This window comes from Panthera pardus, unplaced genomic scaffold (assembly GCF_024362965.1).
Source record: "Panthera pardus isolate Hobbes unplaced genomic scaffold, ASM2436296v1 HiC_scaffold_8, whole genome shotgun sequence".
NCBI lineage: Eukaryota > Metazoa > Chordata > Mammalia > Carnivora > Felidae > Panthera > Panthera pardus.
In genome coordinates this window covers 139,345,159-139,360,565 of record NW_026527013.1, presented here as the reverse complement: position 1 = coordinate 139,360,565, position 15,407 = coordinate 139,345,159, and the positions used below count along the sequence as shown (strand labels likewise).

The 15,407-nt window shown below is 39.3% G+C and overlaps 1 protein-coding gene across 16 annotated transcripts in view; it reads left to right on the top strand.

Moving 5' to 3' along the window:
• The window catches only part of CADPS2 (calcium dependent secretion activator 2), a 540,953-nt gene that overhangs the window by 297,444 nt on the left and 228,102 nt on the right, over positions 1–15,407 (top strand). For all 16 annotated transcript variants that reach the window (XM_053897639.1, XM_053897630.1, XM_053897632.1 and 13 more), the window contains one exon: positions 4,437–4,576. In XM_053897639.1, coding sequence (XP_053753614.1) covers positions 4,437–4,576 — 140 coding nt within the window. The remainder of the gene's footprint in view (positions 1–4,436; positions 4,577–15,407) is intronic.

The window sequence follows — 15,407 nt, the reverse complement described above, 5'->3', positions numbered from 1 at the left end:
CCTCTCTCTCTGCCCCTCCCCCATTCATGCTCTGTCTCTCTCTGTCCCAAAAATAAATAAAAAACGTTGAAAAAAAATTTATAATATACTGTAATATAAGTGCAATAACAGTGTCTTTAAAAAGTACATACCTTTGGGTGCCTGGGTGGCTCAGTCTGTTAAGCATCTGATTCTTCAGCTCAGGTCATATCCTCACAGTTTGTGAGTTCAAGCTCTGCATTGGGCTCTGTGCTGACAGTACAGAGCCTGCTTAGGATTCTCTCTCTCCCCCTCTCTCTGCCCCTCCTCCACTAGGTCGGTGTCTGTCTGTCTCTCTCTCTCTCTCTCTCTCTCTCTCTCTCTCTCTCTCTCTCTCTCTCATAAACTTAAAGAGTATATACCTTAATTAAAAAACACTTACTACTGAAAATGCTAACCATCATCTGAGCTTTCAGCAAATTGTAATCTTTTTGCTGGTGGAGGATCCTGCCTTGATGTTGATGATTTCGGAATGATCAGGGTGGGGTGACCCTGGTAATTTCTTAAGATACACGAAGTTTGCCATGTCAGTTGACTTTTCCTTTCATGAACAATTTCTCTAGCATGCGATGCTGTTTGATAGCATTTTACACACAGTAGAATTGCTTTCAGAATTAGTCAATCTTCTTGAACTCTGCCATTGCTTTATCAATGAAGTCTAGATAATATGATAAATCCTTTATTTTCAATTCAACAATCTTCACAGCATCTTCATTAGGAATAGATTCCATGTCAGGAAATCACTTTCTTTAGTCATCTATAAAAAGTACCTCCTTACCTATTAAAGTGTGATGAGATGATAGCCATTTGTACTGTGATTTATTTCGCTTAAAAACTTACAGACCATTGCTGGGTAATTGGCATAATTTCAATATTGTTGTGTCTCAAGGAATAATTAGTCACATTTTCAGGTTCCACTTCTGGTTCTCTTGCTGTTTACACCACATCTGCAGTCACTTCTTCCACTGAACTCTTAAAACTCTCCAGAATCATCCAGGAGAATTGCAATCAACTTCTTCCAAACTCCTACTGTTACCTTGACCTCTTCATGTGAATCGTAGATGTCCTTAATGGCATCTAAAATGGTGACTCCGGGGCACCTGGGTGGCTCAGTCAGTTAAGCATCTGACTCTTGATTTCAGCTCAGGTCTTCAGGGTTGTGGGATTGAGGCCCGTGTTGGACTCCGTACTGACAGTGAGGAACCTGCTTGGGATTCTCTCTCTGCCCTTCCCCTGTTTGTGCATGTTCTCCCCCCCCCCCACCCCTAAAAATAAATAACTTTAAAAAAATGGTGACTTCTTTTCAGAAGGTTGTCCATTTACCTTGCCTAGATTTGTCAAAGTAATCGTTATTTAGAGCAGCTTTAGCCTTAAAAAATGTTTCTTAAATAAGACTTCAGAGTGAAAAATCACTCCTTGACTCTTGGGCTACAGAATGAATGTTGTGTTAGCCAGTGTGGAAATAGCATTAATCTCATTGTCTATCTCCAGAAGAGCTCTTGGGTGACCAGGTGCATTGTCATTAAGAAGTAATAGTTTGAAAGAATGTTTTTTCCTGAGCAGTAGTTCTCAGCGGTCAGCTTAGAATAGCCACAAAACCGTGGGGTACACAGATGTGCTGTTATCAAGGCTTCATTATTCCATTTACAGAGCTCAAGCAGAGTAGATTTGGCGTAATTCTTAACAGCCCTAGGATTTTTGGAATGGTACATGAGCTTTGGCTTCAATTTAAAGTTACCAGCTGCATTAGCCCCTAACAAGAGAGTCAGCCTGTCCCTTTGGTGCTTTGAACCCAGCAATTGGCTTCTCCTCTCTGTGAAAGTCTAAGACGACACCTTCCTGGACGTTGAAAATCTGTTGTGTAGTGTAGCCACTTTTATTAGCTAGATCTTCTGGATAACTTGCAGCTTCTACATCAGCACGAGCTGCTTTACTTTGCACCTTTATGTTATAGAAATGGCTTCTTCCCTTAAAGCTCGTGAACCAACCTCTGCTAGCTTTACATTTCTGCAACTTCCTCACCTTTCTCAGCCTGCTTAGAATTGAAGAGAGGGCCTTGCTCTGGATTAAGCTTTGGCTTAAGGAAATGTTGTGGCAACTTGGATCTTCTATCCAGATCGTGAAAACTTTCTCCATATCAGCAATAAGGGTGTTTTGCTTTATCATCATTTGTGTATTCACTGGAGTACAGTTTTAATTTCCCTCAAAAACTTTTCTGCTGACAACTTGGCTGTTGGGCCCAAGAGACTGAGCCCTCAGCCTCTCTTAGCTTATGTCATGCCGTCCTCACTAAACTGAATGATTTCTAGCTTTTGATGTAAAGTGAGAGACATGTGGAGCACCTGGGTGGCTCAGTCGGTTGAGCATCCAACTCTTGATATGATCTCATGGTTCAGGTCATGATCTCATGGTTTTTGAGATCGAGCCCCACATTGGGCTCTGTGCTATCAGTGCAGACTAGGATTCTCTCTCCTCCTTTCCCTCTCTGTCCCTCTGCCATTTGCACAGGTGTGCACACTCGCGTTCTCTCTCTCTCTCTCTCTCTCTCTCTCTCTCTCACTTTCAAAATAAATAAAAATTTAAAAAGGTAAATAAAGTGAGAGATGTGTGACTCCTTCTTTCACATTTAGAAACTATTGTAGGGTTATTATCTTGATTTCAGTATTGTTGTGTCTCCAGGAATAGGAAGGCCCAAGGGGAGGGTGAGATACAGTGGAATAACCAGTTGGTAAAGCATTCAGAAAAACACAAATTTATCAGTTAAGTTCATTGTCTTATGTGGATGTGGTTTATGATGCCCCAAACAATTAAATTAGTAACGTCACAGTTCTTCGCTGATCACAGGTCACTATGACAAATACAACGTAAAAGTTTAAAATATTATGAGAATTACTGAAACTTGACAGAGACGTGACGTGAGTGAATGCTATTGGAAAAAGGGCACCAGCAGACCAACTCGGCACAGGATTGCCATAGACCTTCAATTTGTAAAACGCAGTATCTGCGAAGCACAATAAAGTGAAATGCAATAAAATGAAGTGTGGTTGTATACGGCCTGTAAGATATGAAGAGTAAGCTTGTCTCTCCTGTGTCGGCTCTGTGAAGCTGTGGTATTAGAAAATAATCACTTGGAAATTTTATTAAAAATAATTACTTTGTGAGGGCGCCTGGGTGGTTCCGTCAGTTAAGCATGTGGCTCTTAATTTCAGCTCTTGTCATGATCTCATGGTTCGTGGCATCGAGCGCCACATCAGGCTCTGCAATGACAGCACAGACCCTGCTTGGAATTCTCTCCTCTCCCCTCTCCTCTCCCCTCTCCTCTCCCCTCTCCTCTCCCCTCTCCTCTCCCCTCTCCTCTCCCCTCTCCTCTCCCCTCTCCTCTCCCCTCTCCTCTCCCCTCTCCCCTCTCCTCTCCCCTCCCCTCCCCTCTCCCCTCCCCTCTCCCCTCTCCCCTCCCCCTCTCCCTCTCCCCTCCCCTCTCCCCTCCCCTCTCCCCTCCCCTCCCCCCTCTCCTCTCCCCTCCCCTCCCCCCTCCCCTCCCCCCTCTCCTCTCCCCTCCCCTCCCCCCTCTCCTCTCCCCTCCCCTCTCCCCTCTCCTCTCCCCTCCCCTCTCCCCTCTCCTCTCCCCTCCCCTCTCCCCTCTCCTCTCCCCTCCCCTCTCCTCCCCTCTCCTCCCCTCCCCTCTCCTCTCCTCTTCTCTCCTCTTCTCTCCTCTTCTCTCTCTCTCTACCCCCCCCCCCACCCTTCCCAGCTTGCACGTGCCAGGGTCTCCTTCCCCTCCCTCCCTCCCTCTCTCCCTCTCTCTCTCAAAATAAATAAATAAAAATTTTAAAATTTATTTTAATTATTTTGTGTCAGTCCTTATAGTATTTATAGATATGAAAACATCAGGAAAAAGTCCTCTGGTGTTGATCTAGGACAGAAAATGTGCTATGATACCGGTCTTTTCCATCTCTAATTGTGTTGACTTCCTTTAATGCTGTCTTACAATGCAAATATTAAAACATTAGGTGTATTTTTGCTGCCTAGAATAATTGGTTTTACTTTTTAAACATGCTATCTGTAATTTCAAAAAATATTTCCTTCTGAACTTCCATGCCTTGAGTTTAGAATAGTCTTGAAATTATAGGTGGCTAATAAGTATTTCTCAACTGTCAATTCAACTGCAGCCTTTGTGCTATTACCTCATTAGGAAATGACACAGGAAGAAAACTCGTTATGTGATAATATGAAAACACATATTTGTCAAAAAGATAAATGAGGCTGTATTGAAAACCCATCTGTTGTGGTGGGAGTCAAGTGGTTTAGACACATTTGGGCATGATACCTTCTTTTTAAACAGGAAAACAGAAGATTTCTGTCTCAATCCTTGGAGCTTGTATTGTGCACTTAAATGTGTTCTTTTTTGTCTTTTACAGGTGATATTATACCCAACTTCTAATAGCTCCAAGTCAGCTGAGTTGCACCGAATGGTAGTTCCAAAAAATAGCCAGGACTCTGACTTAAAGATCAAATTAGCAGTGCGAATGGATAAACCACCACATATGAAACATAGTGGGTGAGTGTGTACTTGAAGATGCTTTTCTCCTGAATTATTGGATCTCATTTCAATGTATCACTTTTGCCAGTTTACTGACAGAACAGGTATATCATGAAATTTTCCCCCCAAAATGACATTTACAGGTTAACTTAATTGTTTACACTCCTAGACACGTTTACAGCTAAATATATGTGTATTTAGTTATTATAACTGTGTGCATGCTAACATAATATTAATAATTGATTGCACTGGTATTCTGTATCACTCATGTCGATGAAGAGCAGTGATGGATGGAGATAACTTCCAAGAGCTACTCTTCAAAATATAATAACAGTCAAAACAAGCATAGTATTCAGCTCTCCAACAGCTAAACTTACATAAAATATATTAAAGCTAAGATGTCGTTCACATATAACCCAGGACACTGTGAAAGGTTTGTCAGGGAGGGATGTGAGTGTTCATCCAATATGTGAGTGAAAAACTAAATCAATGCTGGAGAGTAAGCCAGATGGCAGGACCTGTCTCCTGCGGACCACCATGGGTCAGAGTCCATCGTCCTCTCTTCCAGGGTTCCTTTTCCCTTGTAGTTGGTGAGGTAATAAGTCTGAACTCTTGAACACAATGAGTTTTTTAAAAACCTCGGTCTTTCTCAGATTAACACTGTAGGGCTCGCTACAGTCAAATCACAGCCCAGAGTTTTTAGCTATTAGGAAAGCATGTGATCTTTTTCTTCACGAAGGAGAGAAACAGTCGCTAAAGTGGCTCCCTTTGAGATTAGCAACCAACATGAGTCTAAGAAAGTACATTCCTATGCAGAGAGGTGTCATCTTCTGGCTTTAGAGCCAAATCACCAACACTGTAGCGGAGTTCACTGATGAGTCAACAAGATAAGGATTCTTTGGATGACTAACACAGGGCTAAGGACTACATTGCCTCCTTAGTTTGGATGGGCAGTGTATGCGGTGTCAGAATGAGTCTCCCTGACGGGAGAAACAGCTCAGAGGGTGGGCTCTTTGAAAGGAAACCGTAAGTTGGGTAGCTCACATTGTGGCATCTCAGTGTAGTGTTGCAAACTAAAGTCTAACTATGACTCAGCTCATAATGCAGATGGAATTCTTGAGATTTAATATTTAGAGTTCTTCTCACTCATTCATCTCCCTGGTCACCATTGATTTATTTAGCAGGCACGTATTGAGCACTTGCTCTGTTCCACCCAGAGCAAACCTCAGTGAGGTACCATCTCAGGCCTAAGGAAAGTGGCTAGTCAGGGATCAGACTTATATACAAGTAGCTGTAATAGTGATGTTAGTCATGAAAATCCCACAAGACACCTGACTTTCAAGATAAAACTTGGAAGTATGAATTCAGGTGGGCAATGAGGAGGAAGAGCATCCCAGTCACATGACCTAGCATATTCATGGCCAAGAGTTCTGGAAGGGCTGTTAGCCAATGAAGACAAGTTGGGCGCAGTTAGCATAGAGCGCGTTGAGACAAGAGAGTTAGAATACTACTGCCGTAAAGTGCTTAGAGATTAGTAGAGCCTAGATTTGGACATAATATTTCTTTCTGCTGTTTTTACATCGGTCTCTTTTGATGAATGGCATCATAAGAAATTGGAACCTATGTATTATAATTCCAACAGAGTCCTTAATTTGCAAATGTCCAGCACCATGGTGAATACCCCTGGAGCCTTAAAATTGTCTAAAGAACCAAGATTAAACATGAGGTTAGGCACATGGCAAATTCTGCAGCCTTTCACTTGTGTGGAAAGAAAGCCCTGCTCTCATCTTTGGCAATTTCTTCCCTTAGAATGCTCCAGGGCAGGTGAGACAATCCAGCCCCCTTCCAAGACTTGATTTTGTTGTTGTTGTTTGTTTTTCCTTTTTTTTTTTTTTTTTTTTTTTATCACTCCTTTGCCCTTAAGAAGAACTGGTTTATATCCTATCTCTGAGCCCTTGACTAAATCAGAACCCCCCCCCCCCCGCCCCCGCCCCACCGCCCAGGATGTGTCTGGAGTTGACTTGTGTCCAAGACTGCTGGTGAAAGGGATCACTAAAGAGAATATATCTTAGTCTCTCAATTTAACATATAAAGCCCAAGAACTTGCCTTGGATTCAGGTGAGGAATGCTTTAGATCCATCCACATCAATTATCTACCATTCCTAAATGATTGTGACAGACATTACTAGATATTTGGGTGTCTCTGCAGCTGATAGTATGTAAAAGGAAGGAATTCTAGAACTGAAAATATCTGTGATGCTGTTCTCCTAGTTGGTATGTTATTCAGCATAATTAAAGATATCATATTTCATAATAATGATTCCTTAAAAACTAATACCAGTATTGGACATAATAATTAATCAGAATTAAAAGTTTTCAACACTGCTGTAATAGGTGATCCCCATGGGCAGGCACAGGTGTTTACTACAAGTGCCTGATTGGGTTCCTCAGTGCTTGTGGAGACACACAAATATTTTGAATATCACCCCTATGTATGTGGGCAAACATGATTTGACCTATATTATAATTGTATTCATCTTTTTCTGCAGTGTTTCATAAATGGATTTTACTGAACTTAATTACATTTAAGAAGAGAAAGTCCACTAACCTTTTTCTTCCAAGTACTCTATCATATGCCAAAGCAATAATAGGATATGAGTAGTAGATTAATAGCATTTCGCTTTGAGGCTGGATTGTGTTCTGTCAATAGTTCATCCCATAATGAATAATTAACACATGAATAATGAATAATTGAAAAAGAAACAAGTCAAGTTAAAAAAAGATTAATTTATCTTTAAAATATAGCAAACCTCTCTTACAGAGAGTTGTCAAGTGGATTAAACAATAAATTGGGAGGGTTATGGGTTTTTATCTTCAGAGCACTTTTGAGAACTAGACTTTGAAATACTCTGGGTTGTTGGTTATAAAAACCTATTGGCTTTTAAAAATAATATGGGTATCTCTTATATGAACTATTGGAACATATAAATAGATGAATATTCATCACATGTGTAGAGCACCTGTATGGTCCCTAAATATTTTATCAATGTTTTTTATATTTTTTGTGGCCCCAACTGCACTGTTGAGTTTCTTAGACCCATTTGAATCCACTGCCTCCCACAATGTGCAGTCAAGGACGGATATTAATATAATGATGATGATGAAAATAATAGTGTGCTCCTCAGAGTTTTAAGGAAAAAATTTACAGTAGGTTGCATTCCTAAGTTGAAAAGTAAAGAGTTCTAAACTCACGTTACATAGAACAGAGTGTAATTTAAAATGAAAAATACCTAACGGGCACCTGGGCAGCTCAGTTGGTTAAGCACCCAACTTCAGCTCAGATCATGATCTCCCCATTCGTGAATTCGAGCCCCACATCTGACTCTCCACTCTCAGCGCAGAACCTGTTTCAGATCCTCTGTCTCTGTCTCTCTCCCTGCCCTAAACTTGCTCATGCTCTCTGTCTCAAAAAGAAACAAACTTAAAAAAAAAAGAAAAAGACCTAAAATAAATGTGTTTGGTTCTCAACTGTTGCATTTTTAAATAATCTTTTTTTTAAGTAGAAAAATATATCTGTTCTAAAGTTCATTTTTCTGATAAGTAATGAGTCCATGACTATACATTATAGTTTTTTTAAGTAGGAATAACTGTATGCAAATGAAATTACATTTAATTTGGATAAAATAAAGATGATTTCATTCTTTTAAAACCAAACCACATGACATATATTTGATTGTTTAAAAAGGGCTCATTTATTCTTTTGGAATATATCCTATAAACTAATTATATAAACTCATATAAATCTGTTAAGTGAATTACCAGGTAGGTTTTGAATGGTTAAATAATTCATATCCATTTGTTTTTGCGGTTGTTTTCCTGCTTTTTCTGGGTAGCTGGAAGACAGAAGTGTTCTAGGACAAATGGACTATCCTTTAGCATAGCCTAGTGGCTAAGTAGCAGCATTAACTTAAATCTCAGAAAATACTGTTCCTCTTTTTACTGAATTACATTTTCCTAATTCAAAGGTTATTTTTTTCAGTCAGACAATAAAGTGGAATGAGATAAAGCGAATGATTTATTATGACAGGCCTACAATGGAAAAGGAAAAAGAAGAAAATTAAATTGCCACAAATATGCAGAAGCATAAGACCAGGGTCTATCTATCTGAGGTCTCCGTGCACATGTTTTTTGGTTTTTGGTTTTTGGCTTTTTTTATAGTGAAAATGAATGAAAACCTCATGAGTGTCTAACCATAGGAGAGTTTTGTCACAGTTAAGAACTGGTAAGACTTATAAGACAAAATATTAGCCAGATCACTGTCCTCCTATACATCTGTTTCTCTTTGTGCAGAGTCATGCTTGGCTCTTTAAACGTTTCTTGATCAGATAGATGTATTGAAACATTTTGTAATTGTCGTTTATAAGTCTCTGTTTAATTAATATCTTAAAGGTTTCAAAGGCCCGGGGCCTGTTTCTTGCTGCCAGGGAGAGACAGGAGTGGAGATTGCAGTGGGAAGAACGGTGTCGACACCAAGCTGGCTGCAGGATTATTATCCCCTGCTTTCCCACAGAGCCGGCCAGCCCTGCATTCAGGGACTGCGGTGTTAGGCTGTCAGACGTGGCATTTGCTCTTAACGTGAACGGATTGCGCTGTAATAAAATTGGATTGTTGATGATTTTAAGGTTTATGATCTTCAATTAGTTTGGGGGGTAGTCTGATGATCAAAGGGAGGAAAAATCTTACTTTTGTCAAGATGGCATTTGCTCTCAGGGTCCAGGCCTTACAGAAAGGACACGTCTGTTTTTTCCCTGGAAGAAAATTGATTCTCACTTTAAGTTGACCTTTTAGAATGATTTTCCTACATGTCCTTGTCTAAAATAGCCATGTTTTGACATTTGAACCTATATATAGGTCTGTTTGCCTTCCCAATTTGAATTTACCTCATTCCGACTTACTCTTATTTCATAGAAATCCTACTTCTTACTGCCTTGCGAAAACCTCTGACAAAGTATTTGCTAGGTTCTTAATAAATGATTGATTCCTTTTCCAAATACAGCTCTTAGAAGAGAAGTCTGTCTGTGGTACTTTATAAACATGAATGTAACTGTTGTAGAATGATAAAAGGAATAAGCCCTCAAGACAACTTCGTTTTTCCAGATACCTTATATTCATGTCCCTTTCTGCATGCTAATTTAAATCATTAACTATATTTTTCATTTTAATTTACTGATGACTAGTTATGTAATAATCATAGAAACATATTCTGGCATGGCTTTAATGATCCTTAAACTACATGTTTTAACTTCTCCTTTGCAAAACCTTCTCGGATTTCTCCTGTAATAAATTAGTTTGCCGATGGGGGGTGGAGGGAGGGGAGGGTGGGTGATGGGTATTGAGGAGGGCACCTTTTGGGATGAGCACTGGGTGTTGTATGGAAACCAATTTGACAATAAATTTCATATATTGAAAAAAAAATAAATTAGTTTGCCTTTAACTTTAAGCTTAAATGTGGCTTTCTCGAGATTTTTCTCCAGGGAGTGACATTTTAAGTTATTTTTCATGCATCAAATAACTATGCTCTCTTGCTTTTAGGCATCCTTCAGTGTCCTATCTGAGCATCTTAAAAGCATGTGAGGCCAAACAACTAAAAGTAGAATTGAGGTCTTGTAAAATTTTCTTTCAGGAACCCCAGACCATACTCATAGGTTATCCTAATGAATTTGGGGCACTTCTTAAAAAATTACAGTGAAAACTAGGAATAATTTAAAATATTTTATGAACAGTTAACATACAGAATTATAATAGGCCAGTTCCATCTCCTTTATTGGTGCCTTTTATTATACAGTTTTTTTATTTGCACACATTCAAAAATTTAAAATATTACCACCGAGTTTATAAATTAAAGCTCTTGGGCTTGTTAATGAGCATTGTGGGAGGTTGGGAAAAATTTGAACATTAGTTACAGACATTTAGTTGATTCCTCAGATACGTGACTGCATGGTAGTGCAGGTGGAAGGCAGTGTGGTAGGAGTTGTATACGACAAGTACAGGTGTCGAGCCCAGGACACTTGGGTTTGGGTCTCAGTTCTGTCACTAACTTGGATAAGTCACTGCACCCGTCCTGGCCTGGTTTCATCAATTGCTAAAGGGGACATCAGACTAGAACATTTGAATGGTCCCTTCAGCTCCCCAGAGGACAGCCTGAGAAGATAAGACATTTGGGGATTCATGTCAATCTTCTCAAGATAAGAAAAGGAAGTATGAAGACTGACTGAAGCATCAGGCTGCTTTTGTAGAAAAGTAATTTGAAAAATACACATCGTAGAATTGTTTATACTCTGATAGTAATGTTAAAAAACAGATGCATGTAAAAATTTAGAAATGAAATACACTAAATATACTAAATAGAATAATACAACTATGGGTAAAATTTTATTGATTTTATAGATTTTTTTTGTGATATAGTTATACTATTATGATGAAAGAATGCAATTATCAAACTAAAGATCAAACAGGTTTTCTTTTAATTAACAGTAGATGATCATTAGGGTGCCTGGGTGGCTCAGTCAGTTGAGTGTCTGACTTCAGCTCAGATTATGATCTCAAGGTCAGTGAGTTCAAGCCCCAGGTCAGGCTCTATGCTGACAGCTGGGAGCCTGGAGCCTGCTTTAGATTCTGTGTCTCCCTCTCTCTCCCCCTCTCCTCCCTCCCTGTCTGTCTTAAAAATAAACACACACACACACACACACACACACACACACACACACACACACACGGTAGATAATCAGATATTTGGGAAAACTAATTTATTAGGGAAATTTATTTGAGAGGTTTCCTTAAGATGGCCTTGAAAGACTCCTGTCCATCCAGTGTTTGTCCTATGACTTTTTTTTAAGTTTATTTTGAGAGAGGATGTATGAGTGGGGGAGGGGCAGAGAGAGAGCAAAAATCCAAGCAGGCTCCACGCTGTCAGGCCAGAGCCCAATGCAGGGCTCGTTCTCACGAACCATGAGATCATGACCTGAGCCAAAATCAGGAATTGGACACTTAACCAACCATCCAATATTTAAAGACTCGGTGTGGCTTAGGAACGTGCCCTCTGGAGCCAGACTGCCTCTCTTCATATCCTGGCTCCACCAATAGCTATGGCATCTTGGGAAAGTTCTAAAACCTCTCTCTGCCTCAGTTTCTTCATCTGAAAAATGAAAATGTTGGTAGAACGTACCTCATAGAGTTATTTAGAGGAGGAGCATTTTATTTTTCTATTGCAATGTAATTAGCATACAATCTTATATTGGTTTCAGGTGTACAATATAGCTTTAAGAATTCTATACGTTACTCAGTGCTCATCACGGTAACTGTATTCATCATCTGTCCCCATACAACGTTATTACAATATTGTGTGATGCTGTACTTTTTATCACCATGAATTTATTTAATAACCAGAAGTTTGTACCTCTTAATCCTGTTTATTTCACTGATCTTCTCATCCACTTCTCCTCTGGGAACCATCAGTTCCCAGAGTTTGTATTGTTAGAGTCTGGGGTTTTTTTTCTTCTTCTTCGTTTATCTTTTTAGATAACACATGTAAGTGAAATGATACGGTGTTTGTCTTCCTCTGACTTAATTCAGTTAGCTTAATACCCTCTGAGTCCATCTTTGTTGTTGCAAATGGCAAGATCTCATTCTTTATGGCTGAATAATACTCCATTGGATATAGATACCACATCTTTATTCAACACTTCGGTTGCTTTTATATCTTGGCTATTATAAAACTGCAGTAAAGAAAGTGTGCATCTGTCTTTTCAAATTAATGTTTTTGTTTTCTTTAGGTAAATGCCCAGTAGTGGAATTACTGAATTGTATGGAGTTTTTATTTTTAATTTTTTGAGGAACCTCCATACGTTTTTCCACAGTGGCTGCACCAACTTATATTCCTATCACCAGTTTATGATGGTTCCTTTTTCTCCCCATCCTCACCAATACTTGATATTTCTTTTTGATACTAGCCATCCTGATGTGAGGGGATACCTCATTGTGGTTTTGATTTGTGTTTCCTTGATAATTAGTGATCATCAGGACCTTTTCAAGTCATCTTTAGAAAATGTTCCATATGTCTTCTTCAGAAAAATTTTTATTCAGGTCTAGTTTTAAATCAGATTATTGTGGTTTCATACAAATGCCAGTGTTCTAGTTCTAGGAAAAATGTTGATATTTTGATAGGGATCGTGTTGAATCTGTAGATTGGGTAGGATGGATGTCTCCACAATATTCTGATTCATGAGCATGGAATAGCTTTCCATTTGTTGGTGTCCTCTTCCATTTCTTTCATCAGTGCTTTATAGTTTTCAGAGTACCAGTGTTTCGTCTCCTTGGTGAAGTTCATTTTTAGCCTTTTTTTTTTGATGCAGTTGTAACTTGGATTGTTTTCTGAATTTCTCTTTCTGCTACTTGATTATTTGTGTATAGAAATGCAACAGATTTCTATATAATAGTTTTGTATCCTGCAACTTTATTGAATTCATTTACCAGTTCTAGTAGTTTTTTGGTTGAATCTCTAGGGTTTACTGTATATAGTATCACGTCATCTGCACATAGTGACACTTTTACTTCTTCCCAGTTTGGATACCTTTTATTTCTTGTCTGTTTGGCATGACTAGGACTTCCAGTATTATGCTGAATAAAAGTGGTGAGAGTGGACATCCTTGTCTTGTTCCTGATCTGAGAGGAAAAGCTTTCAATTTTTTACCATTGCATATGATAATAGCTGTGGGTTTTTCATATATGGAGAAGTAGTATCTTAGTGTGTATAATGTGCTTTCAAGAGTAGCTGGCTTGGGCGCCTGGGTGGCTTAGTTGGTTAAGTGTCCAACTTTAGCTCAGGTCATCATCTCACAGTTTGTGAGTTCAAGCCCCACATCAGACACCCTGCTGTTGGCACAGAGCCTGCTTCAGATTTCTCTCTGCACCACCTCCGTGTTCTCTGTCTCTCTCAAAATAAATAAACTTAAAAGTAGCTATCTAGCTCACGGTAATACCCAAAATGTTTTAGCTATTGATAAAACCCTAAAGAAGGTATATGTTTGGGTTGAGACACTTACTAAAAGAAGGAAAAATAAATCTTAAATATTTAAAATATGAAACAAAACAAAAACCAAAGCACCATGATCAAAAATGCTGGTACATCAGAGAAGACAGAATAGGACTGGGTGGAGTGTTACTCAGCACTGGAGAAATAGGACATAGCGAAGACCCTTGTGGACCATACTAAGTACAATCCCACCTGGCCCTGCGTTGTGGGGAGGAACTTTGGTAGTTAGGTGACACATGAAATGTCTACTTCCTGGGCCAAATTTGGCTTAAAGCATGGTCTGTGTCACACACCCAGTGATCCATCCAAGAACAAGGACTGCAGCCTAAATTCCAAATACCAGAGACTGAAACCTCAGCCTTGCCTATAGGAACACCTGCATCTTTGAACCTTTATCATGTTTTGTACGGGTTATTCTCTATATGAACTTATTGCGGTAATAAAACAATTAACAAAACAGCTTACATTTGTATTTTATGTTTCCTACCTGTCTGCCCCATATTTTTTCTTCTCAAAATCCATTCCTTTAAAAAAAAATCTGGGGCACCTGGGTGGCTCAATCCGTTAAGCATCCGACTTCGGCTCAGGTTGTGATCTCGTGGTTTGTGAGTTTGAGCCCCGTGTCGGGCTCTGTGCTGACAGCTCAGAGCCTGGAGCCTACTTCAGATTCTATCGTCTCCTCTCTCTGCCCCTCCCTGCTCATGCTCTCTCTGTCTCTCAATAAAAAAGCGAACATTAAAATAATAATAATTAAAACAAATCTTTTGGAGAAGTACGTGTTAGCTAGGATTTGTTCCAATCTACGGTTGAAGATGGACTATCACTTGATCTTGATAAGGGTGGGGAGGGTCAATCCTTGAAGTTAGTTTCTGTGGGGTATAATAGATTGTTCTACTCACTAAAGTATTTCTTGCCCATCCTGCAATTGTCATCCATGGACGAATATTACTCAGAACTGCATGTCAGGAAATGGATGGTAGAGAAACATTTGGATTAAATCTTATTACCAACCAGCTAAATACTTTGTTTAAGCCCTCATTTTATTAGAATGTTGCTATAGAATGATCTGGGCCTTGGGTCTCAGGTGGTGATGAATACATAGAACACCTTTTTCTTTCTTTTTTTTTTTTTTCCAGTTAACATTCTTTATTTCCTATTTATTCTGGATCCTTCACTTTTTTCCAATTGTTAAAAATTTAAATCTAACTTGGATTTAACATATAGTCTAATAATGATTTCAGGAATAGAATTTAGTGATTCATCATTTACAGATAACACCCAGTGCTCATCCCCAAAAGTGCCCTTCTTAATGCCCATCACCCATTTAGCCCATCCCCCCACCCAATACCCCACCAGCAACCCTTGGATTGTTCTTTGTACTTACGAGTCTCCTATGGTTTGTCTCCATCTGTTTTTATCTTATTTTTCCTTCCCTTCCCCTATGTTCATCTGTTTTGTTTCTTAAATTTCACATGAGTTAAAAAACGTATTTGTCTTTCTTTGACTTATTTTGCTTAGCATAATACATTCTAGTTCCATCCACGTTGTTGCAATGGCAAGAGTTCATTCTTTTTGATCACCAAGTAATATTCCATTGTGTGTGTGTGTGGGGGGTGGTATATATACACCACATTTTTATCGGCTCTAGGCTGTCGTCCTCCCCTTTTTTTTTTTTTTTTTTTTTACTGCCTTGTCCCAAAAGGATGCTCTAAAGATGAAAGGTGGTCTTAAAAGGGAAGATGAAACTTTCTGAGCAGC